We start from the raw sequence: 27,464 nt of genomic DNA on the forward strand, positions 1-27,464 counted from the left end.
TGAGAGTAACAGTCAGTGTGGAGTGTACTGGTCAGTGAGAAGTGTGCCGGTATGTGCAGTGTGGAGTATACTGCTCAGTATGGAGTGTGTGGTCAGTGTGAAATGTACCGGTCAGTGCAGTATTAAGTCAGTGTGGTGTGGAGTGTATCAGTCAGTGTGAAGTGTATAGGTCAGTGTGGGGTGGAATGTACTGGTCAGTATGGTGTGGACCGTACCAATCTGTGTGGAGTGTACTGGTTAGTGTGGTGTGTACTGTACCGGTCAGCATGGTGTGGAGTGTACCAATCAGTGTGAAGTGTACTGCCTGGACACTCCTTATCACACTGACAAGTACACTCCACATTGACTCATACACTCCCCATTACACTGACTGGTACATTCCAGACTGACGGGTACACCCCACACGCACTGACCAGTACACTTCATAATGACTGGTACACTCCACACTGACCGGTACACTCCACACCAAGCTGACTGGTACACTCAATAGTGCACTGACTGATACACTCCACACTGCACTGACCAGTACTCTTCACACTGACCGGTACACTCCACACTGTGTAGCGTACAGTCAGTGTGATGTGGAGTGTACTGGTCAGTGTGATGTGGAGTGTACTGGTCAGTGTGGTGTGGAGTGTACCGGTCAGTGTGGAGTGTACCAGTCATTATGAAGTGTACTGGTCAGTGCGGTGTGGGGTGTACCGGTCAGTGTGATGTGGAGTGTACTGGTCAGTGTGATGTGGAGTGTACTGGTCAGTATGGTGTGGAATGTACTGGTCAGTGTGGTGTGGAGTGTACTGGTCAGTGTGGTGTGGAGTGCACTGGTCAGTGTGGTGTGGAGTGTACTGGTCAGTGTGGGGCACAGTGTACCGTCAGTGCACTGGGTAGTGTACCAGTCAGGGTGGAGTGTACCAGTCAGTGTGAAGTGTAGCGTACTGGTCAGTGTGGTGTGGAATGTACCGGTCACTGCGGAGTGTACCGGTGACTGTAGTGTGGAGTGCACTAGACAATGCAGTGTTTAGCGTACCAGTCAGTGTGGAGTGTACCAGTCAGTTTGGAGTGTACCAGTCAGTGCAGAGTGTGGTGTACCGGTTTGTGTGAAGCATTGATCCTGTGATATTTGATAAGGCTATTGGATGGAATATGGAAGGAGCTATTAATATTTTTATTATAGAGTTCTTTTCACAACCTCACTCATGTCAAAGTTATTTGTAGCTAAATGACTTTGAAGTGTAGCCAATAAAGGAAATGTAGCAACAAATTTGCGCACAGCAAGATCCCACAAACTGGAGTGTAATGATTTACAGAAAATCTGTTTTACAGAACCCCTGCACCCCCCCGCTTCCTGCAGAGGTTTGGCAGTGACCTCATGGATCTTTGGAGGAATATGAGATTAAAACAGTGACAGTCAGAATTGCACTGGAATACAGCATAAATAAAACAAAACGTAACTCAAAGCTTCGCTAACTTTCCTACAGTTAATGTGACTCCGGCCTGGCCACAGAGCCCTGCTGCCCGAGGGAGGTCATTGTCCCTCAATCACAGCTTTCGTCTGAAAGTGGAGAAGTTGGAAATGGTAAGTTTTGATCATTAGGCTACAGGCTATTCAGCCCATTGTGCTTGTGCTGCCAAATGTCCAAATTAGTCACACACCCCAGCTTTCTCACCATGATCTTACACATTAATCCTCTCCAATCCCAATGCCCAATCCCCTTTTGAAAGCTCCTATGGAATCTGATTCACTTTCTGATAGTGTGTTCCAGATCTTAACTAACCTCCGCTTGAAGAAATTTCTCCTAATTTTGCCTCTCGTTCCCTTGCCAATTATTGTCAACCTTTGACTTCTGGCTACTGACCCAATTGCCAAGGGAAGTGATTTATCCCTACTTGCGGTACCAAAACCCCTCATAATTTTCAAAGCCTCAATTAATTCTCCCCTTAACCTTCTCTGCTCAAAGGAGAACAACCCCAGCTTCTCCAATCTCTCTGCCTAACCAGAACCTCTCATCTCTGGTACTGTTCTGGTCAACCTTCTGGAAGGTCTGGACACCCCCCCTCTGAGTTGTGGTGTCCGGGATTGGATACACTACTCCAGATGAGGCCTAATCAATCGGTGATTTGTGAAGGTTTTTCTTTATTCTGTCACGGGATGTGGATGTCACTGGCAAGTCCAGCCTTTGTTGCCCACCCCAGATTGCCCTTGAGCTGAGTAGCTTGCTCAGTTACTTCAGAGGACAGATAAGAGTCAAACACATTGCTGTGGTTCTGGAGTTACGTGTAGGCCAGACCAGGTAAGGATGTCGGATTTTCTTTCCTAAAGGACACTAGTGAATCAGTTGGGTTTTTACAACAATCAATGATGGTTTCATGCTCACCATGATTGAGACTAGCTTTCAATTCCAGATGTATATTTTTATTAGTTGAATTTAAATTCCACCAGCTGCCGTGATGGGATTTGAACCCATTGGATTACTAGCCCAGTGACATTACCACTACACCACTGTCTCCCCCAGTTTTAGTATGACTTCCTCATCAATGCCCCGATTTACAAAGTCAAGTATCTCACACAGATTCTCAACCACCATATCAACTCGTCCTGCCCCTCTTGCTCTTACACCTGCCAAACAGCCACCATTTAGATTATATTGCCTCTCCATGTTGTTCCTACCAAAGAGAATCACTTCACATTTGCCTGCATTAAATTGCAACTGGTGTGTGTACCAAGTGTTATAAATATATTGGATTTTGTGAGTGTGTTGTTTCTCCTTGGTTTGAAGCCTTTAAAACCACTAAAGCGTTTTACAGCCCTGTCCTCAGCTGCTTCCAGCCAGTGAGCTCACAAACTACATCCAGATGAAGTGAGAAAGTAACAAGGCAGCCTGAACTCTTCACTGCTCCAGCAGCGGGCACTGTGCTGAGCCCCTCTCTGCCAGCTCAATGCCTTTGTTTCTATGTTACTGATTGTTTTGATTGTTGAGCATAAGAAGCCAAAAGGTACAATGTCATTTTACACTTGAATTTTGGAATTATTTCCACATGGTTTAATTTTTAAAACATTTAATTTAATGGTCTTTACTTCCTTAAGAAACTTCAGACACAAACTGTAAACAAATTATTTATTATATACAGGAAAATATGACTTTTTTTTATTCTTTCATGGGATGTGGGGTCACTGGCAAGGTCAGCATTTATTGCCCATCCCTAATTGCCTCTTGAGAAGGTGATAGTGAGGTGCCTTCTTGAACCGATGCAGTCCATGAGGTGTAGGCACACCCACAGTGCTGTTAGGGAGGGAGTTCCAGGATTTTGACCCAGCGACAGTGAAGGAACGGCGATATATTTCCAAGTCAGGATGGTAAGTGACTTGGAGGGGAACTTCCAGGTGGTGGTGTTCCCATCTATCTGCTGCCCTTGTCCTTATGGATGGTAGAGGTCGCGGGTTTGGAAGATGCTTTTGAAGGAGTCTTCTGAAGTGAGTTCCTGCAGTGCATCATGTAGTCGGTACACACTGCTGCTACTGTGTGTCAGTGGTGGAAGGAGTGAATGTTCAAGGTGCTGGATGGGATGATGATCAACGAGGCTGCTTTGTCTTGGATTGTTTCAAGCTTCTTGATTGGTGTTGGACTCATCCAAGAAAATGGAGAGTATTCCATCAAACTCCTGACTTGTGCCTTGTAGATGGTGGACAGGCTTTAGGGAGTCAGGAGGTGAGTTACTCACCGCAGGATTCCTAGACTCTGACCTGCTTCTATAGCCACAGTATTTATATGGCTAGTCCAGTTCAATTTCTGATCAATGGTAACCCCCAGGGTGTTGATAGTGGAGGATTCAGTGATGGTAATGCCATTGAATGTCAAGGGGTAATGGCTAGATTCTCTCTTGTTGAAGTTGGTTATTACCTGCCTCTTGTGTGGCACGAATATTACTTGCCACTTATCAGTCCAAGCCTGGATGTTGTCCAGGTCTTGCTGCATATGGACATGGGCTGCTTCAGTACCTGAGGAGTTGTGAATGGTGCTGAACATTGTACAATCATCAGCAAACATCCCCACTTCTGACCTTATGATGCAGGCAAGGCCATTGATAAAACAGCTGAAGATGGTTGGGCCTAGCACACTACCCTGAGGAACATAAGAAGTAAGAGCAGGAGTAAGCTATTTGGTCCCTTGAGCGTGCTCCACCATTCAGTAAGTTCATGGCTGATGGGATTATGGCCTTAGCTCCTCTTTCCTGCCTGCCCCCCACAAATAAGAATATAATTCCTGCAGTGATGACCTGGGACTGAGATAATTGACCTGCAACAACCTCAACCATCTTCCTTTGTGCTCGGTATGACTCCATCCAGTGGGGAGTTTCCCCCCTGATTCCCATTGACTTCAATTTTGCTAGGACTCCTTGACTCAGTCAAATGCTCCCTTGATGTCAAGGGCAGTCACTCTCACCTTACCTAGAACAAACAACATCTTGGGTTTTTGCATGATTTAGAATTGCATTAAGAACAATACCTGCTGAATTCTTGCAATGCATAACCTTGTACAAATCAAATATATCCATTAAACTAAGCCCCATAATGAAAATATACTCAAGGTTGGTTCAGTCGTGTCAGGAAGATGCAATGTATTTTGATGGATATGCATTTTCTTGTAGCCAGGTTGCCTGCTTCACAGGCAGGCTGTAAGCCAACGTAGGTACGAAGCTATGAGGTAGTAAACAATGAGGATGATTCCTGGAGGTGAAAGGTGAAGTTGCAGCAGTCATGTGCCGACATGTCTCTCTCTTCTAACTTCTGCTTAGCTCAAATTATTAACTACGCCCTCGGGATGGTGGCTTGTCAGCAATAAGTTCCTCCAAGTACAATTCACAATTGATACAAGTATCTGTGCTATAACCACATTAAGTAGGCAGGTGTGCAAACATCTCCGGTTATCCTGGATTGAGCTCTTGTTGCTATGGTCAAGTTGCTATGGCAATCTATCTTTTACAGTGTGGTCTTTTTACAGTGGGTAAATTTAATATTTCTTTTCCTTCAGCATGCTGGAGCTGATTTAATATCCAGCTTTTGTTGATCAGATGTATCTTTACTACAAGGCTGTTAGTTCTCTGGCAATGGAGGCACAGCCTCAGAACTTCTGGCATTTTCCTATCACCTTAGATCAATCAGAGATACACTCAGTCATTTTCAATATATCTCAGTGACTTAGATGAAAGGACTGAGTGCAATCCAAGTTGTTGAGGATACAAAGTTAGGTGGAAAAATAAGCTGTGTGAAGGATGCAAAGAGGTTGCAAAATATTTAGACAGGTTAGGTGTGTAGGCAAGAACATGGCAGATGGAATATATGGAGAAATGTGAAGTTATCCACTTTGGGAAATTCTGCCCATCAATCTATATTCCACTAACACAGCCTCCAGATGTCCAACCAATGAATTACCATTGGAAGTGTGGTCATTGTTGTAATGCACAAAACGTGGCAGCCAATTTGCACGCAAGCTCCCACAAAGAGCAGGATATTTTTACGACTGGGATGGGAGGAGTGCGTGTTTGATCTAGCTCCGCTACTACGCAGGCAGTACCATTAATTTAAAAGTTCCATTTTCTCACCAAAATAGACAATCACCTATTCCCCCTACTGGTGCCCAGAATAAACGAGTCTTCAACTAGGCATCTATCAATAAACTCAGAACGATTGTTTATTATAAAATGAAACTTCTTTTTAACAAGTTGCAAATACTGGTCAATGCACAGTTGTAATCGGAAAGTATAACTATCTATCTCTTCCTAAAGAATTCACCCAGAGCATGCAAACACACACACACACGCACACGCGCGCACACAGACAAACAAAGGACAAACAGATGGAGTCTCGCTGCAGAGATGGGCTTTAGAGGATGGGCATTATAAAATAAAGGATAAAGTTCCCAGGGTCTTGACGCTGTCGGTCTGGAGTCCCCTTGTGTGAAGATGGGCTGCTGGTCCTGGTGGACGTCTCAAAGTTCTCACCAACTGGTCTCAGCTTTGCAGGTCCAAATGTTGACCTGTTACAATCAGATGAGGGTTCTCTGGCTACAGGTTGATAGCCACACACAATTTTAGGCAAGGCAGAGAAAGAGAGAGAGAGAGCCAGTTAGGGTAGCCTTCCTTCCTCAGCTTATTCCCTAACAAGACTGCCTTCAGAAACAGCAGCTTCACAACATCTTCAGTTTCTTTCCTGTCTCCCATGTGATTTCCAGCAAGTTACCAACCGTCACTTTTCAGTCTTTTTCCTCATCAATTAAAGTGGTTGCTGTTCAAAACAAACAACCAGATCTTCCTCAAATACCATAAAGGTCAGGTGATTTCTTGGAAGGGGCCTGCTTGTTGACAGTGCCAAGGTGAATTTATGATCTTTTTAAAAAAAAAATCCCAGGTTAGCGTCCACATGCCCAGATTGTGCCAAATCCTTCCATTTTGCAAAAGAAAAGTTCAGTCTTGAGAGATGTAATTCTAACAATATAAATGACCAGACAATCTGTTTAATTGATAACGAGGGATAAAGACTGACCAGAACACCTGGTAGAATGCCCCTGCTCTTCTTTGGAATAGTGACTATACAATCTTTTGTGCCCAACTGAGAAAGCTCAGAGGTTTGATGTCTCATCGGATTATTAGAAAGTGCATGTGACCCTGTTTTTGATCGCCTTGTGGAGTTTGACAAGGCCCAGCTCTGCTGGTAAACCACAGGCGTTCCTGCTCCACAGACACTGCCCAATTAGGGGAGGTGGAAAATGTGCAACTTGTACAGCAGCAAAGTTTCTAGGGAGCTTTCAAAATGAGATGTTTCACCCGAGGCTCTGTCTACCTTCTCAGGCAGATGTCAAATTTCCCACATCTCGTTTTAAAACTCTGGTTCTTGTTTTCAAATCCCTCCTTGGCCTTGCCCCTCTCTATCACTGTAATCTCCTCCAGTCCCACAACCCTCCAAGATATCTGCGCTCCTATAATTCTGGCCTTTTGTGCATTCCAGATTTTAATCCCTCCACCATTGGTGACTGTGCCTTCAGTTGCCAGGGCCCAAAGCTCTGGAATTCCCTCCAAACACCTCTCAGCCTCACTACCTCATTTTTCTCCTTTAAGACACTCCTTAAAACTTACCTCTTTGTCTAAGCTTTGGGTCATCTTCTAATGTGACTCGGTATTATAATTTGTTTCTCAACACTCCTGGGAAGCACCTTGGGACATTTTATTACATTAAAGGCATCATATCAATCTAAGTTGCCTGCCACAGATGCATCTGTCCGTGATAGTATCAGTAGGAGTGACCACTGCACAGTCATTGTGGAGATGAAGTCCGGTCTTCACATTGAGGATACCCTCCATCGTGCTGTGTGGCACTACCACCATACTAAATGGGATAGATTTCAAACAGATATAGCAACTCAAGACTGGGCATCCATGAGGCGCTGTGGGCCATCAGCAGCAGCAGAATTGTACTCGAATACAATCTGTAACCTCATGGCCCGGCATATCCCCCATTCTACCATTACCATCAAGCCAGGGGATCAACCCTGGTTCAATGAAGAGTGCAGGAAGGCATGCCAGGAGCAGCACCAGGCATACCTAAAAATGAGGTGTCAACCTGGGGAAGCTATAAAACAGGACTACTTGCGTGCCAAACATCATAAGCAGCAAGTGATAGACAGAGCTAAGTGATCCCTCAACCATCAGATCAGATCTAAGCTCTGTAGTCCTGCCACATCCAGTCGTGAATGGTGGTGGACAATTAAACAACTCACTGGAGGAGGAGGCTCCACAAGTATTCCCATCCTCAATGATGGGGGAGCCTAGCACATCAGTGCAAAAGATAAGGCTGAAGCATTCGCAACAATCTTCAGCCAGAAGTGCTGAGTGGAAGCACTGAAGACTTGTGGTCCAGCACTTGCCGCGCCCCTAGCCAAGCTGTTCCAGTACAGCTACAACACAGGCATCTACCCAGCTATGTGGAAAATTGCCCAGGTATGTCCTGTACACAAAAAGCAGGACAAATCCAACCCGCCCAATTACCGCCCGATCAGTCTACTTTCGATCATCAGTAAAGTAATGGAAGGGGTCATCAACAGTGTTATCAAGCGGCACTTGCTTAGCAATAACGTCACTGATGCCCAGTTTTGGTTCCGTCAGGGCCATTCAGCTCCTGACTTCATTACAGCCTTGGTTCAAACATGGGCAAAAGAGCTGAACTCCCGAGATGAGTTAAGAGTGACTGCCCTTGACATCAAGGCAGAATTTGACCGAGTGTGGCATCAAGAAGCCTTAGCAAAGTTGGAACCAATGGGAATCAGGGGGAAAACTCTCCGCTGATTGGAGTCATACTTAGCACAAAGGAAGTTGGTTGTGATTGTTGGAGGTCAGTCATCTCAGCTCCAGGACATCATTGCAGGAGTTCCTCAGGTTAGTGTCCTAGGCCCAACCACCTTCAGCTGCTTCATCAATGACCTTCCTTCCATCATAAAATCAGAAGTGGGGATGTTCACTGATGATTGCACAATGTTCAGCACCATTTGCGACTCCTCAGATACTGAAGCAGTCCATGTTCATATGCAGCAAGACCTGGACAATATCCAGGCTTGGACTAACAAGTGGCAAGTAACATTCGCGCCACACAAGTGTCAGGCAATGACCATCTCCAACAAGAGAGAATCCAACCATCACCCCTTGATGTTCAATGGCATTACCATCACTGAATCCCCAACTATCAACACCCTGGGGGTTACCATTGACCAGAAACTGAACTGGACTAGCCATATAAATACTGTGGCTACAAGAGCAGGCCAGAAGCTAGGAATTGTGTGGCGAGTAACTCACTCCTGATTCTCCAAAGCCTGTCCACCATCTACAAGGCACAAGTCAGGAGTGTGATGGAATACTCTCCACTTGCCTGGATGAGTGCAGCTCTAACACCACTGAAGAAGCTTGACACCAGCCAGGCCAAAGCAGTTCACTTGATTGGCACCCCATCCACAAACATTCACTCCCTCCACCACCGACGCACAGTAGCAGCAGTGTGTACCATCTACAAGATACACTGCAGGAATCCACCAAGGCTCCTTAGACAGCACCTTCCGAACCCATGACCACTACCAGCTAGAAGGACAAGGGCAGCAGACACATGGGAATACCACCACCTGGAAGTTCCCCTCCAAGTCACTCACCATCCTGACTTGGAAATATATTGTCATTCCTTCACTGTCGCTGGGCCAAAATCCTGGAACTCCCTTCCTAACAGCACTGTGGGTGTACCTACACCACATTGACTGCAGCGGTTCAAGAAGGCAGCTCACCACCACCTTCTCAAGGGCAATTAGGGATGGGCAATAAATGCTGGCCCAGCCAGCGAAGCCCACATCCCTTGAATTAATAAAAAAATTGTTGCTGATACTATTTCAAGGAAGAGCGAAAGTTCTCCCTGGTGTCCTGGACCAATAGTTAACCCTCAATCAACCCCTAAAAAAGCCCAAATGATCTGGGTTATTATCACATTACAGTCTGTGGGAGCTTGCAGTGTGCAAATTGGCTGCTGTGTTTCCTACATTACAACAGTGACTACACTTCAAAAGTACTTCATTGGCTCTGAAGCACTTGGGAACATTGAGGTTGTGAAAGGCGCTATAGAAATGCAAGTTCTTACTTTTGGCGAGATTGGAAACCAATCCCACTGCCCTACTCTTTATGCAACGGTTTCTGTTTCAGTGGATTCTACATGATGACACAGCCTTGCTGATCTTGTCATTTTAATAGTATGTTGAAATGATGAATTATATTTAAAAGTTGTGATCCTGAAATTCTGTTGAAATATCTCTCGGTTTTGCACCATTACTCCATTAATCTTTGATACCCAAGGGAATGTAAGCCTAGTCTACCTCACCTGTGCTCATAATTTAATCCCTTTAGCTCTGGTATTCTGGTGAATCAGCATGGCAACCTCTCCAAGGCAAATGTCTCCTTTCTGAAGTGCAAATGCAGCAATTTACAGATACAGTCAAACCAGAGCTTTATGTAACTTTCAGCCCTGTTTCACCCCCGCGATAGAGAACAATATTTCATTAGCTGTTGGAAGTATTTTTAGTACCTTTCTGATAGGGTTTCGGTACATGAAACCCCGAAATCACTGCTTCCTCCAGAGCTCCAAACTCCTCACCATTCAGCAATGGAACTTGGAGCAGAGTTAAAGGGCAGAGTCAGGGGCACTGCCAGTTTTTATCTCAAAACAGAGGGGAGTGGAATCGGCATGAAAACGCTGCCTGTGAGCTACTTGGCATGTGTTTCCCACCCCAGACTGCCAGCTGCTTTCTCACCCAAGAGTCTTTCAGTAACTCTTGGTCATCCTTTCCCCACCTAATCCTGGAAATCTGGCTCTGAGCCCATAAATGTTTGCTGCTGATGGTACGCAAATCTCCCACCCTCCCACCTGCCTGTCTTTATAGGAGGTGGGAGATAGGAACTGAGTGCTTCAGTAAAGGGACGTGTATTGGGGCATTAGAGAGACAATGCACGACATAGAGAAGAAGTGAGGGCGAAAGCGTTAGAAGAAGGATAAGATGCAGAAAGCGCAATGAGGACATAATGTGAGAAAGGGTGTAAGAGAAAGACTGACTGAGCACAAGGGAAATGGCTACAGAAAGAGCAGAATCTTTCTGACCCAAGTACCATTTGCTGGTGTATAAATACCAGCTTTGAATATTGGGTCGTATTGGTAAATAACGAAAAAACTTTTGTTCAATCCTTTCAGGGGGATAAAAGAACAATGTAGCTCACTCCACTTCTGATGTTACAATAACATCACCGAGTCATTTGGGCCATTTAACTGAGCTAATGAGAGAAAATCATCACTTGATTTACGTGGCCAGGCTATTATTATATCGCTAATGAAAGTAAAAGCTCCCTTAATTCTTTCAGGCACCGACACACCCCTCATTCACAGTGAGCACTGCTGAGAAGTCTTGGCAGTGGGGGATAAGACAGCAGGATGGGAAATATGTTACCTGATATCAGCTCTGCCCCGGTCAGCTGCAGGTTTGAACGTGGCAGTTTAGTCCTCAGTTTAGTTCTCAAATAACCTAAGTTGGTTACTTGCTATTTACTGCTGAGCGCAGAGAAACCTGCGCACTCTCTCTACCTAGTGAATTTGCTATTTTATTTCTTTTGTTGCTGGGTAAAGTCTGCTTGATTTTGGCAGGCGAGGTAACGTGAATAGATTGCTACCTCGTGCTGTAGTATTGCTGGAGCCTTCTGCCCGATCCTGGACATTAGAGAACGTGTAGAAAAGATTTACAAAAATGGTGCCAGAAGTGAAGTGAGGGTCCTCGGTTAACGTGGATAGATTGGAAAAGCTGGAGCTCTGCCTTACAGAGGAGAAGGTTGAGAGGAGATTTGAGAGGTGCTCAAATGGGAGGCTGCAGCTTCTCTTCCCTACAAGCCCATTCACCTGGCTCCCTCACCACACAAAAAAACGGGAAACCCCTTGTCCCTGAGAGAGCACTGCAATAACACCAATGAAATGCTGGATTTTATAAGAATGTGCAGCAATACAACATTTCCTACATTACAACAGTGACTACAACTCAGAAGTACTTCATTGGCTGTAAAGCACTTTAGCTTGTCCTGAGGTTGTGAAATAAAACTTTGTGCTTTCTTTCCACAGCATCCTTAAGGTGCATTCACCTTTCCTCCTACAGGCTGCAAGGTTCTAGATTTTCCCCAACACCTTTTTTATCCACTTTTTAAATCAATGCGACCATCGACTGAACTCATTGTGCACCGCCTTATGAAAATTACCTTAAGAAAGGCCACACAGACCTTACCAATTACATCTAGTTTGTAGATCAATTTCTTTTAATAACTATCCATTGTCTAATGTCCAGTCAGTGCCTCAGTCGCCACCAGTTTATATTCTGCTCTTAGCCTAAAGCAGCATCCCAAGGCACCACATGGGCAGGTGCAAGGAAAGCTGAGGTTAAGAGTGTGACAGAAAGCTTTGTTAAAGAGATGGGATAAGACACCAGTTCAGTCTCAACTGGAGTATTGCATCCAGTTCTGAGCACCATACCTTAGGAAAGATGTGACAGCGTTAGAGAGGGTGCAGACAAGATTCATGAGAATGGTTCCATGAAAGAAGAACTTCAGTTATGTAGGTAGATCAAAGAAATTCAGGCTGTTCTCCTTAGAGAAGAGAGGGTTAAGAGGAGATTTGATAGAGGTATTCAAATAGAGGGTTCTGGACAGAGGAGATAGAGAGAAACTGTCCCCATTGGTGGAAGGATCAAGAATCAGAGGATACAGATAAGTGGCAAAAGAAGCAATGGCGACATGAGGAAAAGCTTTGTTATGCAGCGAGTGGTTAGGATCTGGAATGCACTGCCTGAGAGTGTGGTGGAGGCAGATTCAATTGAGACATTCCAAGGGGAATTGGATCATTATCTGAAAAAAAATTACAGGGCTACAGGGAAGAGGCAGGGGAACGGCACTAAGTGAGTTGCTCTTGCTGAGAGCTAGTACAGACACAACAGGCTGAATGGCAGCATCCTGTACTGTAGGCATTCTACGATTTTTCTTTATTCATTCATGGGATGTGGGCGTCGCTGGCTAGACCAGCATTTATTGCCCATCCCTAATTTCCCTGGAGAAGGTGGTGGTGAGCTGCCTTCTTGAACCGCTGCAGTCCATGTGGTGTAGGTACACCCACAGTGCTGTTAGGGAGGGAGTTCCAGGATTTTGACCCAGCAACAGTGAAGGAACGGTGATATATTTCCAATTCAGGATGGTGAATGACTTGGAGGGGAATTTCCAGGTGGTGGTGTTCCCATGTGTCTGCTGCCCTTGTCCTTCTAGATGGTAGTGGTCGTCGGTTTGGAAGGTGCTGTCGAAGGAGCCTTGGTGAATTCCTGCAGTGCATCTTGTAGATGGTGCACACACTGCTGCTACTGTGCGTCAGTGGTGGAGGGAGTGAATGTTTGTGGATCGGGTGGCAATCAAGTGGGCTGCTTTCTCCTGGATGTTGTCAAATATCTTGTGTGTTGTTGGAGCTGCACTCGTCCGGGGAAGTGGAAGGTATTCCATCACACTCCTGACTTGTGCCTTGTAGAGAGGAGGAGGAGGAAATTAGGGAGAAAAGCACCAGAGAGCAGGACTGTTGGCAATGAAAATATGTGGGGCCCAAAACTCAGTTTAGCTCAAGGTTAAATAAGAACAGCAAGCTTGTGGGCAGACCAGTTAGTGTATGTGAGGGGCCAGTTTGAAGGGTGGGGGGGACTTGGCAGTGTGGAGATTAGTTAAGTCAATTACATTGAAACTCAAGACTTGTTGAACTTGTACTCATGCTTTCCAAGTGTGGAATCGGATCTGTTTCTCTCTTCCTTTCCAGGCACTGAAATATCTTGGTATCAATCCAACTGAGGAGCAGCAGCAAACCCTCCGGCAGCAACTTCAGGTGGACTGCATGGGAACAGTGGCCTATGGAGGTCAGTGTTCTTCATGACTAAATCTCATCCCCATGATTCTCCTCCTCGTACCCTCCAGCTCTTATTTTGAAGGGCATTTCAAACCCCACCCCCACCCCATGCCAGTCATTGGCAACCGGACAATCCAATATCCCCTTAATATCCAATCCATATCCCCTTAATTGATTGGGAGAGAAAGAGAGAGCGCAGAACCTGGGGTGAGATGTTGACCACCTTTCCGCTCACTCCCGCACGGTAGAAAGGCAAAACTTGCTCTAAGTCTCTTGATGACACTGCTGCCGAGATGGGGAATCCTTACGACAACAACAGCAACTTGTATTTATATAGGGCCTTTAAGGTAGTAAAAAGTTCCAAGATGCTTCACAGGAGCGTTATCAAACAAAAATTTGACTGTCAGCCATATAAGGAGATATTAGGACGTGTGATCAAAAGTTTGGTCAAAGAGGTAGGTTTTAAGGAGCATCTTAAAGGAAGAAAGAGAGGCGGAGATATTTAGGGAGGAAATTCCAGAGCCTAGAGCCCTGGCAGCTGAAGGCATGGCCGCCAATGATGGGGCGATTAAAATTGGGAATGTGCAAGAACCCAGGATTGGAGAAGCTTAGTCATCTGAGAGAGTTGTAGGGCTGGAAGAGGCAAGATGATGGAGGGATTTGAAAACAGGGCTGAGAATTTTAAAATTGAGGCGTCATTGAAACAGAAGTGATTATACTAGGAATCAGAGTTCAAAGACAAATGAGAGTTTCTGAATTCGAGCTTCACTTGTTCCTTGTGCAGAAGTGACGCAGCAGCGGAAGACGAGTGCGGAGACAATCTTGCACGCTGAGCACGTTCTGGGTGATCCGGCAACAACAATCCTCCTCTTAGCCACTGCAGCGAGCCTCCTATCGTCCTCTCTCTGCCCCTGCCTGGCTGCCAGCCACAGAACAAAAAATACACAATCATGACTGATGCAATTTTAAAGTTCACATCCTCTGCACCTTAATGCAATTGAAAAAATAATAATGGGAGGCCCATTATTTCTAATGAGCTGCTGAAAACACACATCACAGGGTTGTGAGTGAAGTCTGTGGCCTCACACTGCAACACAATCATCCTTCTGAACGAGATCACCTCAGCGTGGGGTCTACTGCAGCAGAGCTGAGCTGGGAAGTGAACAGCAGGGGGAGAGGTGTTTATTATTGTACAACACTGACACATCACAGGGTGAATCTTTCTGTTTTAATCCATTCAGTGAAGCAAAGGAATTGGGAGCTCAAAGCAATAGAGTTAGAATAAGTCTAAGGAGGAAATAGTAGGATAAGCAGTTTTAGTTATAAGGAGAGACAAGAGAAACTGGAATTGCTCTCTTCAGAGCAGAGTAGTGGTCAGAATCATTTCTTCTTCAGAGGCTTTGCATGAGATTTTCTTGAGGGCTACGTTTTGATTTTTGGGGCTACTTTTTGGTTTTCAGGGACTTTTTTTCCATTCTCACTAACTCCTTTATGAAGTGATGCTGACACAAAGTAACATTACCTTCTGTATTTGTGTTGAACTTTTTTTTAAGGTTTCCTTCTTTGGATAGATACAATAGCACAAATACTAAAGACTATATATATATATATAAATAAACCTTTTATTCCTACGGAATCAAAACGTTAACTCTGTTTAAAAACAGAAACAGAAATACCTGGAAAAACTCAGCAGGTCTGGCAGCATCGGCGGAGGAGAGCACAGTTGACATCTCGAGTCCTCATGTTTTTATTTTGGATTTCCAGCATCCGCAGTTTTTTGCTGTTAACCCTGTTTCCCTCTCCACAGATGCTGCTGGATCTGCTGAGCTTTTTCCAGCATTTTCTGTTTTTGTTCCTTTTATGCAATTGAAAACAGATTCAATAGAAACTTTCAGAAGAGTATAGGAAAAATATTTGAAGGGGGAAAAGCATTGCAAGACTATGGAAAAGAGCAGGGGACTAGAACTAATTGGATAACTCCTTCATAGAGTTGGCATTGACATGATGGGCTAAATGATCTCCTTCTCTGCTGTAGAATTTTATGAAATGGCTACATCTGGTTTAATTTAATTTTTTTAAAGTTCATGTGAAGTTCATCTTGTATCAACATTTATCTTCGCCTATGTTAGTGAGACTCGGACAAGAATTGTCAGAGCATACGTCTACAGATTAACCTTACTGGCAGGACATCAGTCTTCTATAAAAGCAATAATCTTCCACACAACCTTTTTCATTGTAAAAAGTGACTCAAATCAATAATGGTTCAAAGCTGGACTCAGCCAGGGCAATAGAGGGTTGCTACAATCTCTGTTGTGCCCCTTGCTCCAGGAGAAGGTGATCAGGGATCCCAATCAATATCCAATAGGAACGTCAATATCGGGAAGGCTGGGATCAGCAGTGAAATACTCTGCTTCCACACTCATCCACTCGCTTTTAATCGTTGCTCGTGGTCAAGTGCATGTACTTAAAGAGCGGCTAAAGCATTGAATTTTGTGAGGTAACGCCGTCTCTGGAACCTTCAGCCTGAATCCACATCTTCAGAAGAGGAAGAGGGAAAATTGTGGAGAAATAATGACCTGACTGTTGCTGGAGGGGCAGCCTGTGACGTGCGCTGTTATTTGGACTTTCTCCTGCACCTTTTAGCTGAAATGTTTTTGTGTGGCAACATGCTAGGAGAGTGAGCTGGCAACGGCAAACGGCATGGCAAAGGCGACAGGACGTCGGGGTCCTGAGTGAACAGAAGGACCATCCCTTTAACCCATGAGATTTAAGCAACAAAACAGAGAGGAACAATGGAGAAGGAAATAGAGTGAATGAAAGGTACAGAAAGAGAGGGAAAGGAAGATTGGGTTAAAGGAGAGAAAAAAAACAAAGAGAAAGAAAGGAATGAAATTGAAAATTTGACATCTTTAAAATCTCTGACAATTCACTACCTGAAAGAATCAAATGTAACCATTTAACCTGTTCCCTTTCTGGGCCAGAAAGGATATTTGGCACTGTTTTAATGTTCAAAGGGTACTCAAGCTTTTAATTCTAAGCTCTAATTTACGGCGGTGGTTTTAATAGATAATCAATGTGTAAAACCCAGTGAGCTCTGGAGAATCACATTTTACAGTGTATCTCGAAATCCCAGACCAGGCGGCTCACTCACATGTTGATAACTGTGTGCATCATTAACACATCTTCATTTTTCCAGCACGATTCAGTCGGATACATGTTCTGTTCACTAACCTCTGCTCACACTGTACCATATCACCTCCCTCTCCCCCTCCCCAGACTTTGTACAGGCTGCCAGAGACTTGTTCCGATTACAGCTGGGTGAAGCTGGATCTGAACCAGGAGTAGCAATATTTACTTCCAGTGAAGAGGCCAATCTCTGTGAGACAACACATACTGCACAGGTGAGGAACCACTGGCAGCGCACATCTCCTGCTCACATTTGCCTGATTTCAATGTACTTACCAAACTAGAGAAAACTTTGAGAATAGCAACCAGCCTGTAACTCGCTTCTGGATATCTGTTATTCTATAAATAAACTCCCCAAACCCCTCGATTAGATTCCAGTCTGTAACTCACTCCCGGGTATCTGTTATTCTATATATAAACCCCCCGAACCCCTCGATTAGATTCCAGTCTGTAACTCACTCCCCGGTATCTGTTATTCTGTATATAATCCACCCGAACCCCTCAATTAGATTCCAGTCTGTAACTCACTCCCGGGAATCTGTTATTCTCTATTCTATAAACCCCTTAATTAGATTCCAGCCGGTAAGTCATTTCTGAGTATGTATTGAAGCTCCTACAACATTGTTCTGTGACCAATCACACATCAAGTCCTTTCACTGATCAGCTACCCAGCCACCTCCTCAAACTCTGCTCAATGAGAACTTTATCCCAAACCTGGGAACAGCCACCCCAAATTCACCAGTGGGACCTTTCCATTTCTCACACCAGTCACCTGCTGCACTGTAAAGATTCTGTGATTCTGTGATCACCTATTCAGCCCATCCACTCCCCTGCCCTATCCCCGTAACCTTGCACATTCTTTCTTCTCAGGTAGCAATCCAATTCCCTTCTGAATACCTCGATCAAACCTGCCTCCACCACCCTTTCAGGAAGTTCATTCCAGACTCCGACCACCCTCTGGGTGAAAAACATTTCCCTCACATCACTGTTACTCCTTTTGCCAATTAGTTTGAATCTGTGCCCTCTAGTTCTTGATGCTCCCTTGAGTGTGAACAGTTTCTCACTATTTACCCTGTCCATACCCCTCAGGATCTTGAATACCTTGATCAAGTCCCCTTTCAGCCTTCTTTTCTCCAAGGAAAACAGTCTCACCCTCTCCAATCTATCCTCATAGATACAGTTCTTTATCCCAGGAATTATTCTTGTGAATCTCCTCTGTACTCTCTCCAATGCCTTCACATCCTTCCTCAAGTATGGCGCCCAGAACTGGATGCAGTATTCCAGATGAGGCCCAAATACAAGTTCAACATGACCTCCTTACTCTTGCACTCAATGCCCCTATTAATAAAGCCTAAGATACTATATGGTTTATCAACAGCTCTCTCAACATGCCCTGCCTTCTTCACCGAACTATGTATATATACACCGAGGTCCCTATGTTCCTACACCTCCTATAGAGGCTCTCCCTCCATTTTGTACTATCTCCCCATATTCTTCCTGCCAAAATGGATCACCTCACACCTCTCTGCATTGAACTTCATCTACCACTTGTCTGCCCAATCCACCAACATGTTTATGTCCTTTTGAAGTTCAAGACTATGCTCATCACCGTTAACAATGTTTCCAATTTTTGTATAACTGCAAATTTTGAAATCATGCCCTGTACACCACGGTCTAGGTCATTAATATATATCTGGAAGAGCAAGGGTCCCAACAGTTGACTCCTGGGGAACTCTGCTACAAACCTTCCTCCAATCTGAAAAACAACCATTTATGACTACTCTTTGTTTCTTGTCACTCAGCCAATTTCTTATCCAAGTGCCTACTTTCCCTTTTATTCCATGAGCTGGAATTTTGCTCACAAGTCTGTTGTGTGGCACTGTATCAAATGCCTTTTGAAAATCCATATATACCATGTCAACAGCGTTTCACTTATCAACCTTCTCTGTTACCTCCTCAAAAAACTCCATCCAGCAAGTTAGTTGTTAATTGTGCGTTCAAACGATAATGCAATACCAGCTGTTTGTCCCACGAGGAATTAGTTTGAGATGCCACAATGCCATTCCAAAAACACACTTACAACACACAGATTGAAGGGAGTCCCAAGGCCCAGAACTGAATGACCAGTGTCCAGTTATCCAGTTTTCTTGTCCTGGCTGCTTTCGTTGAGTTGTTTTATCTATATTTATTCTAAATATAAAATAGTGTTGCACATTGTGTGAGAAAACTTGCTGCTATTGAGACTGAATACCTTCTGAATTTTGCAGATTACATCGTCCAGTTCGGTAAATAAGGAAGATCTGGAAAGAATTACCCGAGAGAGGAATGGGGCATTAAAAGAGTTAAAGAGAGTAAAGGTGAGGGAAGGTTACTGCAGCTTGGAATAATGATCACGTTCCCCTACGAGAGAGGGCAAAACTCCCACAGTTCATGTGTAAAAGTCACATATCGTGAATTATGATTTATTTTATAAACCTTGTATTTATTTAAAAATGTGGCCCCTTGATGAGGATTCATAGGATGATATAGCACAAAAGGAGGCCATTCAGCCCATCATGCCTATTGTCTTTGGTAGAGCTCTCCCTTTAGTCCCACTCACCTGCTCTTTCTTCATAGCCCTGTGAATTCTTTCCCTTCCAGTATTTATCCTATTTCCTTTTGCATGTTACTATTGAATCAGCTTCTACCACCCTTTCAGGCAGCGCCTTTCAGATCATAACAACTTGTTGTATAAAAAATGTTTCCTCTTGTCACGACTGATTGTTTTGCCAATTACTTTAATTTTGTGTCCTCCGGTTACTGACCCATCTGCCACAAGAAGCAGTTTCTCCTGATTTACCCTATCAAAATGATTTTGAACGTCTCTATCAAATCTTAACCATCTCGACTCTAAGCAGAACAATCCCAGCCTCTCCAGTCTTCCACATAACTGAAATGCCTCATCCCTGATGGCATTCCAGTAAATTCCCACTGTACCATCTCCAATGCCTCGACATCCTTCCTAAAATGTAACCAGATTTGAACACAATAGTCCAGCTGATCCCTAACCAATGTCCCAGAAATTTTAGTATAAATTATATACCCAAGTCCAGGTCATTAATATATATCAAAAAGAGCAGTGATTCTAATACTGATCCCTGGGAAACACTGCTGTATACTCCCCTCCAGTCTGAAAAACGACCGTTCACCACTACCCTCTGCTTTCTGTCCCCGTTATGGCACAGCCGATGGTAAATGCTGAGTTGTTCAAATCCCAAAGGGAAACTTGAAACAACAACCACAACTAATTTTTGTAATGTGCATGTTTCGAGATGCAGGCTTTGAATTCAGTAGTAATAAGACCACCGAGTCTTATTGGTTTTTACAAACCTAGATTACACCTTTATTAATAAGAAAAATAATTTTTAAGCACATACATATGTTTACAAATTATTACTACAATAACTTCTAAATCCCCTACTTAATCTGACTCCCAGTTACACTTTCATTAAGGCAACAGTAAGACACACAAGATTTTAAAAGACCCAGGCAAAGAAACATGACACCCTGAACCAGTCAAATTCAAAGTGAGTTTCCTTAACTTCAGTTCTTTGAAAACAGCAGCTTGAACCATAGATGCTGAAGGCATTTCACACATGTTAGATCTTAAAAGTGCCTCCCCTTACACACAACCTTTGCTCCTTTATACATATTTTCCACTTTGAATACAAATACCCATTGTTTCACTATGTCTTTCCACTTTACCTTTCTGAACATAAAAATTTAGCATAGTACCCATTTTACCAGTAACCTTTGGGAAAAATAAACACACTGGCCTGAATTTTTGCCACGTTTGGCAGGCTTGGCGGGAGAGGGCGAGGACAGCCACGGAGCCAACTGCCGCCCGCGATCGGCTCTGCGCCGCCATTTTATGTGGGCGGGCCAATTAAGGCCTGCCCAGGGTAATACGCGAGCGGTAGCGCTCAGCGCTACCTGTGCGGGTGGGGGAGGAGGGAGAGTCAGGGCCAGCGCTCTTTTGCACATGCACGCAAAAAAGCACTTTAGTCTCCCTGAGGCACGGAGCTGCCTCAGGCAGATTGAAGCAGTTTGTAAAAACATTTTTACAGACATTAAAAATTTAATGAGACATGCCCCCTCATGTGACTGTCACATGAGATGGGACATGTTTTTATTTTTCATTTAAATATTTTTTAAGCAGGATAAGGTTTCCTAAAAAACATGAAGGCCGCTTGGCCTTTTCGCCTGCCCACCAACCTTAAGGTTGGACGGGCAGCATAAATAATGACATTAATTCATTCATTAATGGCCTTAATAGGCCCATCAGTTATCGGCGCCGCGCAGCCGACTCCAGCGCACGCTCACCAAACGAAACAACACGAGACAGCTCAATGACATCGGGAAGCACACCCAATGTGTCATTTTACACGCCAGTGTGTCGGACCCGCCCCCGCACACCAACTGAAAAATCCTGGCCACTGTTTCTAAACGTCACCTGGTTAGGTGACACATTTCACTCCCTCTTTTAAAAAACAGTCTAGTGGGCAGGATGAGGTTTCCTAAAGCAAATAAAAATAAAATAAAAATTTTAAAACTTAATTAATAACATGTGTCTGCTCATGTGACAGAGTCACATGAGGGGACATGTTTTATTACATTATTTATTTATTTATTTGGAAATGCTTCATCTCCGCGAGACAGCTCTGTGCCTCAGGGAGATTATCAAACACGCACTCACGCGAATGTGCAAAGTTTGCGCTCGCCCCGCTTGCCCTCCTGCCCCCGCCCATCTCAGCGCTGCCCCTCGCATTTCACACTGGGCGGGCCCTAATTCCCAACTGCCCCTGTGGAGCCTGCCCCACAAGGGCAAGATTCTGCCCTTCCTGACAGCCCCTTAGCCAATTTTGTGTTCAAGCTTCCTTTTCACTTAAGGATTTAATTTTGCTACTAAACCTGGTATGTGGCCAAACACCTTTTGAAAGTGCATAAACACATCATACACAACGCCCTCATTAACCCTCTCAGTTATTACAGGGAATATTAGTTCCTCTTTTCCTTCCCAGATGGTAAGGGCTTCTCATTAATTGAGGGTCGCAATGATAAACTGCCCTTTTAAACAGAGGCCCTGATGGTATGTATTCACTTATAATTGCAGTCCTGGGCTATGAGACTGGCTGGTTTCAAGTGCATCCAGGGCAATGAGACCCATGTTTTTAAAAGGTGTTCAGCTGGTTGGAATCCCCAGTCTGAGGCAGTGAAGCCCTCTCCCGTGACAGGAGTACTGGGGAGAGGGATTAGCCACTTAGTGATTTATTTACAATTCAGATATGTGGAGATTCTGTCCTAGACAACAACAACTTTCATTTATATATCACCTTTACCTTATTAAAAACGTCCCAAGGCACTTCACAGGAACGTAATCAGGCAATAATTGGCAAGCTGTAACTAGTGGGGTGCCACAGGGTTCGGTCCTTGGGCCCCAGCTATTTACAATCTATATTAATGACTTAGATTCAGGGATAGAAGGTGCTATAACTAAATTTGCAGATGACACCAAGATAGGTGGGAAAGTAAGTTGCAATGAAGAAATAAGAAATTTACAAATGGATATGGACAGGTTAGATGAATGGGCCAAAATTTGGCAGATGGAGTTTAACGTGGATAAGTGTGAGGTTATCCATTTTGGTCGGAAGAATAAAAAGGCGACTTATTATTTAAATGGAGAGAAACTTCAGAATTCTTCAGTGCAGAGGGATCTGGGTGTCCTCGTGCATGAATCGCTGAAAGCTAGTCTGCAGGTACAGCAGGTAATAAGGAAGGCAAATGGAATTTTGGCATTTATTGCTAAAAGAATAGAGTATAAAAATAGGGAAATGTTGTTGCAACTGTACAAGACATTGGTGAGACCACACCTGGAGTACTGTGCACAGTTTTGGTCCCCTTACTTGAGGAAGGATGTAGTTGCATTGGAGGCGGTTCAGAGGAGGTTCACTAGATTGATTCCAGAGATGCGGGGCTTGTCTTATAAGGAGAGATTGAGCAGATACTCGCTAGAGTTTAGAAGGATGAGAGGAGATCTAATTGAGGTATTTAAGATGCTAAAGGGGATAGACAAAGTAGACATGGAGCGGATGTTTCCCCTTGTGGGGCATTCTAGAACGAGAGGCCATAGTTTTAGGCTAAGGGGTGGTAGATTTAAATCAGAGATGAGGAGGAATTACTTTTCTCAAAGGGTCGTGAATCTGAGGAATTCGTTACCTCAGATTGCAGTGGATGCCAGGACGCTGAATAAATTTAAGGAGGAGATAGACATTTTTAATTAGTAATGGGTTGAAAGGTTATGGGGAGAGGGCAGGAAATTGGAGTTGAGGCCGAAATGAGATCAGCCATGATCGTATTGAATGACGGGGCAGGCTCGAGGGGCTGAATTGCCCACTCCTGTTCCTAGTTCTTATGTTCTTGTGTTCTAAGCCACAAAAGGAGACATATTAGGATAGGTGATAAAAAGCTTGGTCAAGGAGGTAGGTTTTAAGGAGCATCTTAAATGAGGCCAGAGGGGTGAAGAAGTTTGAGGAGGGAATTCCAGGGCTTGGGGGCCAGGTGATGAAGGCATGGCCACCAGTGGTGATGTGAAGGATGTGAAGAGGCCGGAACTGGAGAAGCGCAAGGCTTGTGGAGGGTCACTAGGGCTGGAGGAGGCTGCAGAGATAAAGGAAAATTGCGGCCATGAAGGGATTTGAACACATGGATGAGAATTTTGAATTTGAGGCCTTGGTGGATCAGGACTCGAAGTGCCATTTTGTGAGGGTGTTTGAAAGACTGAAGTGAGTGTGGAGCTGTCAGAGTGACTGCACCAACTGCTGGGATATTTCCTTCCAATCGGGCTTCCAGCCATATGCTGCTGATCCAGGATCTGAGGCCGGCTTGATTGCGAAACGGAACAGTTTCCCCCTCTATTGAAGCAGAACTGAGTGCCGAGAATAAGAATCTGCTGGTACCCTCACTGATACATAGTGTGGGCCCAGAGTCAGTCAGGAAATTCCAGCTCTCCCAAGCCATTTAGACAGGAACATGGGTTGCACTCCAGTTGTCAGGATTTAAGCTGCAGCGATGTTGAGAGAAAGGATTGGAGATCAGCAAACACGATCCCTCCCTCACAGGATCAGCATTCATTCTGGTCTCAACCTGATCTATTTTGGATCACACCGAGGGAACAAGATGTAAGGAAAAGCCTTCCTTTCCTCTTCCTCCAATTAAACCCAGTGAAAAGCCCCTGGGTCCACTGTGAAAACCAACATTGTGTTAATGTTTTTAAGGTATTTGTTCCCAGGATAAGCAGGTGACATGGACAAGGTCACATTTATTTCCCAGCCTTTGTTAACTGAGCTCATTAACAGCCAATCACCATAATGATGCGTTTTGGTTGGAAGAATGAGGAGAGGCAATAGAAACTAAAAGTTATAATTTTAAAAGGGGTGCAGGAACTGAGAGTCCTGGGGGTGCACGTAACAAAGGGTTGAAGGCAGCAGGGCATGTTGAGTAGAGCGGTGGAAGCAGGTTAAGTGGTAACTTTCAAAATAAATTGGACATATACTTGAAAGGAGAAGATTTTCAGGGTTATGAGGAGAAGAGCAGGGGAGTGGACTAATTGGATATTTTTTTCAAAGAGTCATGATGGGCTGAATGGCCTCCTTCTGTGTCCTGTGATTCCATGGTTGTGAGACTGGAGTCACCCGTAGGCCAGACTGGCGAATCCATTGGCTTTTTTTTTACCGAAAATTAGCAGCTTTCAGTTATTTTTCCCGGTGCGGGCTCATAAGTTAGCAGATTTATTGAACACAGTTTTGCAATTTGCCAGGGAAAGACAACATCTTGGTGCTTGCTAGTCCGGTACGGTAAGCCGCAGAACCACTAGGATACGAAGGGCTTTAAATGTGAAGATGGGAATTTTAAACCTGAGTCGTTTGGAGGGGTTGAAACCCAATGTAGGTCAGTAAGAACAAAGGTGACTGGGTGAGGAGCACTTGATGCAGAGCAGTAAAGTTTTGGATGGGCTGAATTTACAGATGGTGGAGATAGGAGACTGGCCAGGAAAATGTTGAAATAGTGGGAGTTTGGATGTGACAAAGGCATGGATGAAGGTTTCAGATGGACTGAGGCAGTGGGAGAGACAGTCGATTATCAGTTGTAATGTTTGGATTTAGGCCCTGCCATGCTGTGCAGGGAGAAGAAGCTGATCTGAGACATTCAAACAGGGAGAGCCGTAGAGGGGACAGTTTCATGAGGTGACAGCACACTCAAGGACTTTGGAGAGGAAAGGGAGGTTGGAAATGGCAGTGTTCAAGGAATGTTGGTTGTTTTGGGCAAGGGGATAACAACAGCAGCGGTGAAAGGGAGGAGGACAGTACCTGAGGAGCGGGTATCGCTTTCACAGGAAGCCAGCATGGGGACCAGGAATGGAATTTAGTTGTTGACCTGTTTAATGAGAACGAGGATGAGGGGACAGGTGGCGAGCCTAATAAACAGGATGGGCACAGAGGGGGCAGCAGGGGAAATGGGAGAAGCTGGAGAAAGACATGGGGCAGGACTCGCCCCTCGTCGGGCGAGCGTGGTGGGCGGGCTCGGGAGCAGCTGCGAAACGGCTGTGATCAGGTTCTGACCGCGATTTCATGCTGGCTGGTCAGTTAACAGCGTGAAACATGCGCTGAGAGCCTCAGCGCTGCTGTGATGGGGGGGCGGGAGGAACGCGAGCGCTGAAGTCTGCACATGCGAGGTGCACTCACTGAGAGCTCCCTGAAGGCACAGAGCTGCCTCAGGGAGCTGAAGATTTCTAAAATGAAAAAAGAAGAATCTACAATTAATACAAACCTGTCCCCACACGTGACTCGGTCACATGAAATTCTTTCGAGTTATCAACAGTCACAGATTGCAACTCTTTTGAGTACAATCACAGTTCTTGGTTTCCGGGAGTGGCACATGAACCCACAACCTTCTGATTCAAAGGCGAGGGTGCTATGGACTGAGCCACAGCTGACACCTCAACAGGGTCACATGAAGAGGGACATGTTAAACCTGAGTTTAAAAAAGTTTTATGTTTTTTTTATTCATTGTCAGAAACCTCATCCCACCCCTGGATGAGGCTTCGCTAAAAATGCAAAGGCCGCCTGGTCTATTCTCCCGCCCGCCAACTGGAAGATTGGATGGGAAGCAAAACATTCTGCTTCATTAGCTGCTTAAGGGCCTTACTAGGCCTTTTAATTGTCGGTGGGCGTGCTGCTGACTTTTGCGCATTCTCGCCGACCGAAATATCGCGCAAGTGCACAAGGGTCGTTGGCCCGAGGTCATTGCGAGCTATTTCACACGCAGGCATGTCAGGAGGTGCCTGCGCGCCAAGCCAAAAACCTTGGCCATGCGTTCAGGGCTAGAGTGGGGAAGCCGGCCAGGGGAGGAATGGTCCAGTGGGAAAAAGGGTGTTAGGGTTGTAGGGCATAGAGAAGCGGCTGATTAAAACAAAGCCCTTGAGCCCCTTGCACTTGTTGTTGGAGGTGAGGGTTGGGGTGGGCTGGAGAGAGAGGTTTAACAAGGATGGTGCAGTTAGGGTGTAAGAAGGCAGTGAAGGCTATCAGGATGGGCCTTTTGGTGAAGAATCGAGGAAGATACAGAGGGTGATAACTTCCATTAATAGTTTGCTAGTGTGGTGTCTTAACTTCCATTATCAGCTAATTAGCAAGATTTCTGACTTGTGATTTATGCTCTGTGGTTTGTTGTTGCACTGGACAAATAGTGTAACCCTCCTCACCTCACACCCTTGGCTTAGCAGGGCTTCAACTGTTAATAAACCACCAGCTTCTGTCTTCCAATTGACGTACAAAGTCTGATATTGATGTTATAATCTATTTAAATGTGGGATCAGGCAGCAGCTAGAATAGAAGATGGGTAACCAGAGCTTTTCAAAACTCCTTTCCCAAGTTCTAACTCACACCAAGGATGGAATTCAATCCAGGTAACAGGAGTCTCCCTGTGAGAGTCCCTCATTGCCTCCTTTGGGGAAGGCCCTCATATTAAGAGCCGATCAGGTACCTAACTGGGAAGTGGCGGCCAGGGCTGGAAATCCCACCCTCCCCCCACCTCGAGAGTTGCCAGCCAATCAGAGGCCTGCAGCTCTCCATTGCAAGCGGTCACAGCTGCCAGTAATGTACCTACCGGAGACCCAGGATCAGCGAGGGACCCAGGTTACAGGTGAGTGCGAGCGGGATGGGTGGCGCGGGGAAGGGCTTACTGGCTAGAGGGGGCAGAGGGGTGTCGGAAGAAAGGTCGGGGGGGTGGTGTCTTTCAGCAGGCCCACCCCATTCCAGATGCTGGGTCCCTGATCAGGCACTGAGTGTCTGACAACGAGGGACTTCCCTGGGAGTTCACAAGCAAATGTGACAGGGTTTGCTTTTCAGGCTCTCTGAGTAGCTGCTTGTTGAATACCAGCAGCAGTGGGATGAGACCCTCAGGTGGGCATTAAACACTCACTTAAGGCCCCCAATTGATAGCAGAGTGGGAAGTCAATACACGAGCCTTCCTGCCCAGACTTAATTGGGCAAAGGCGGGAGGGTGGCGGAGTTCCCACCACACACTCTCTAGCCCAATTAAATGCACCCCCCCCACCCCCAACTCCAAACTCACCTCGGGGAAGGTCATTAAATCCCATCCCAAGTCCCATTCACCCATCACCCTGAACTACATTGACTCCCAGTCCAGCAACATCTTGATTTTAAAATTCTCATCCTTGTTTGGATATCCTTCCTTGGCC

The 27,464-nt window shown here is 45.1% G+C and overlaps 1 protein-coding gene across 3 annotated transcripts in view; it reads left to right on the top strand.

Moving 5' to 3' along the window:
- stxbp4 (syntaxin binding protein 4) overlaps window positions 1-27,464 on the top strand; it is a 149,671-nt gene that overhangs the window by 47,128 nt on the left and 75,079 nt on the right. For all 3 annotated transcript variants that reach the window (XR_013574566.1, XM_078535805.1, XM_078535804.1), the window contains 4 exons: window positions 1,479-1,576; window positions 13,397-13,493; window positions 16,760-16,884; window positions 18,937-19,026. Coding sequence is in view for 2 of the 3 variants with exons in the window: in XM_078535805.1 (XP_078391931.1) it covers window positions 1,479-1,576; window positions 13,397-13,493; window positions 16,760-16,884; window positions 18,937-19,026 (410 nt within the window). In the remaining variant the exon portion in view is untranslated. The remainder of the gene's footprint in view (window positions 1-1,478; window positions 1,577-13,396; window positions 13,494-16,759; window positions 16,885-18,936; window positions 19,027-27,464) is intronic.

This window comes from Cetorhinus maximus, unplaced genomic scaffold (genome assembly GCF_964194155.1).
Source record: "Cetorhinus maximus unplaced genomic scaffold, sCetMax3.hap1.1 HAP1_SCAFFOLD_666, whole genome shotgun sequence".
Taxonomy (NCBI): domain Eukaryota; kingdom Metazoa; phylum Chordata; class Chondrichthyes; order Lamniformes; family Cetorhinidae; genus Cetorhinus; species Cetorhinus maximus.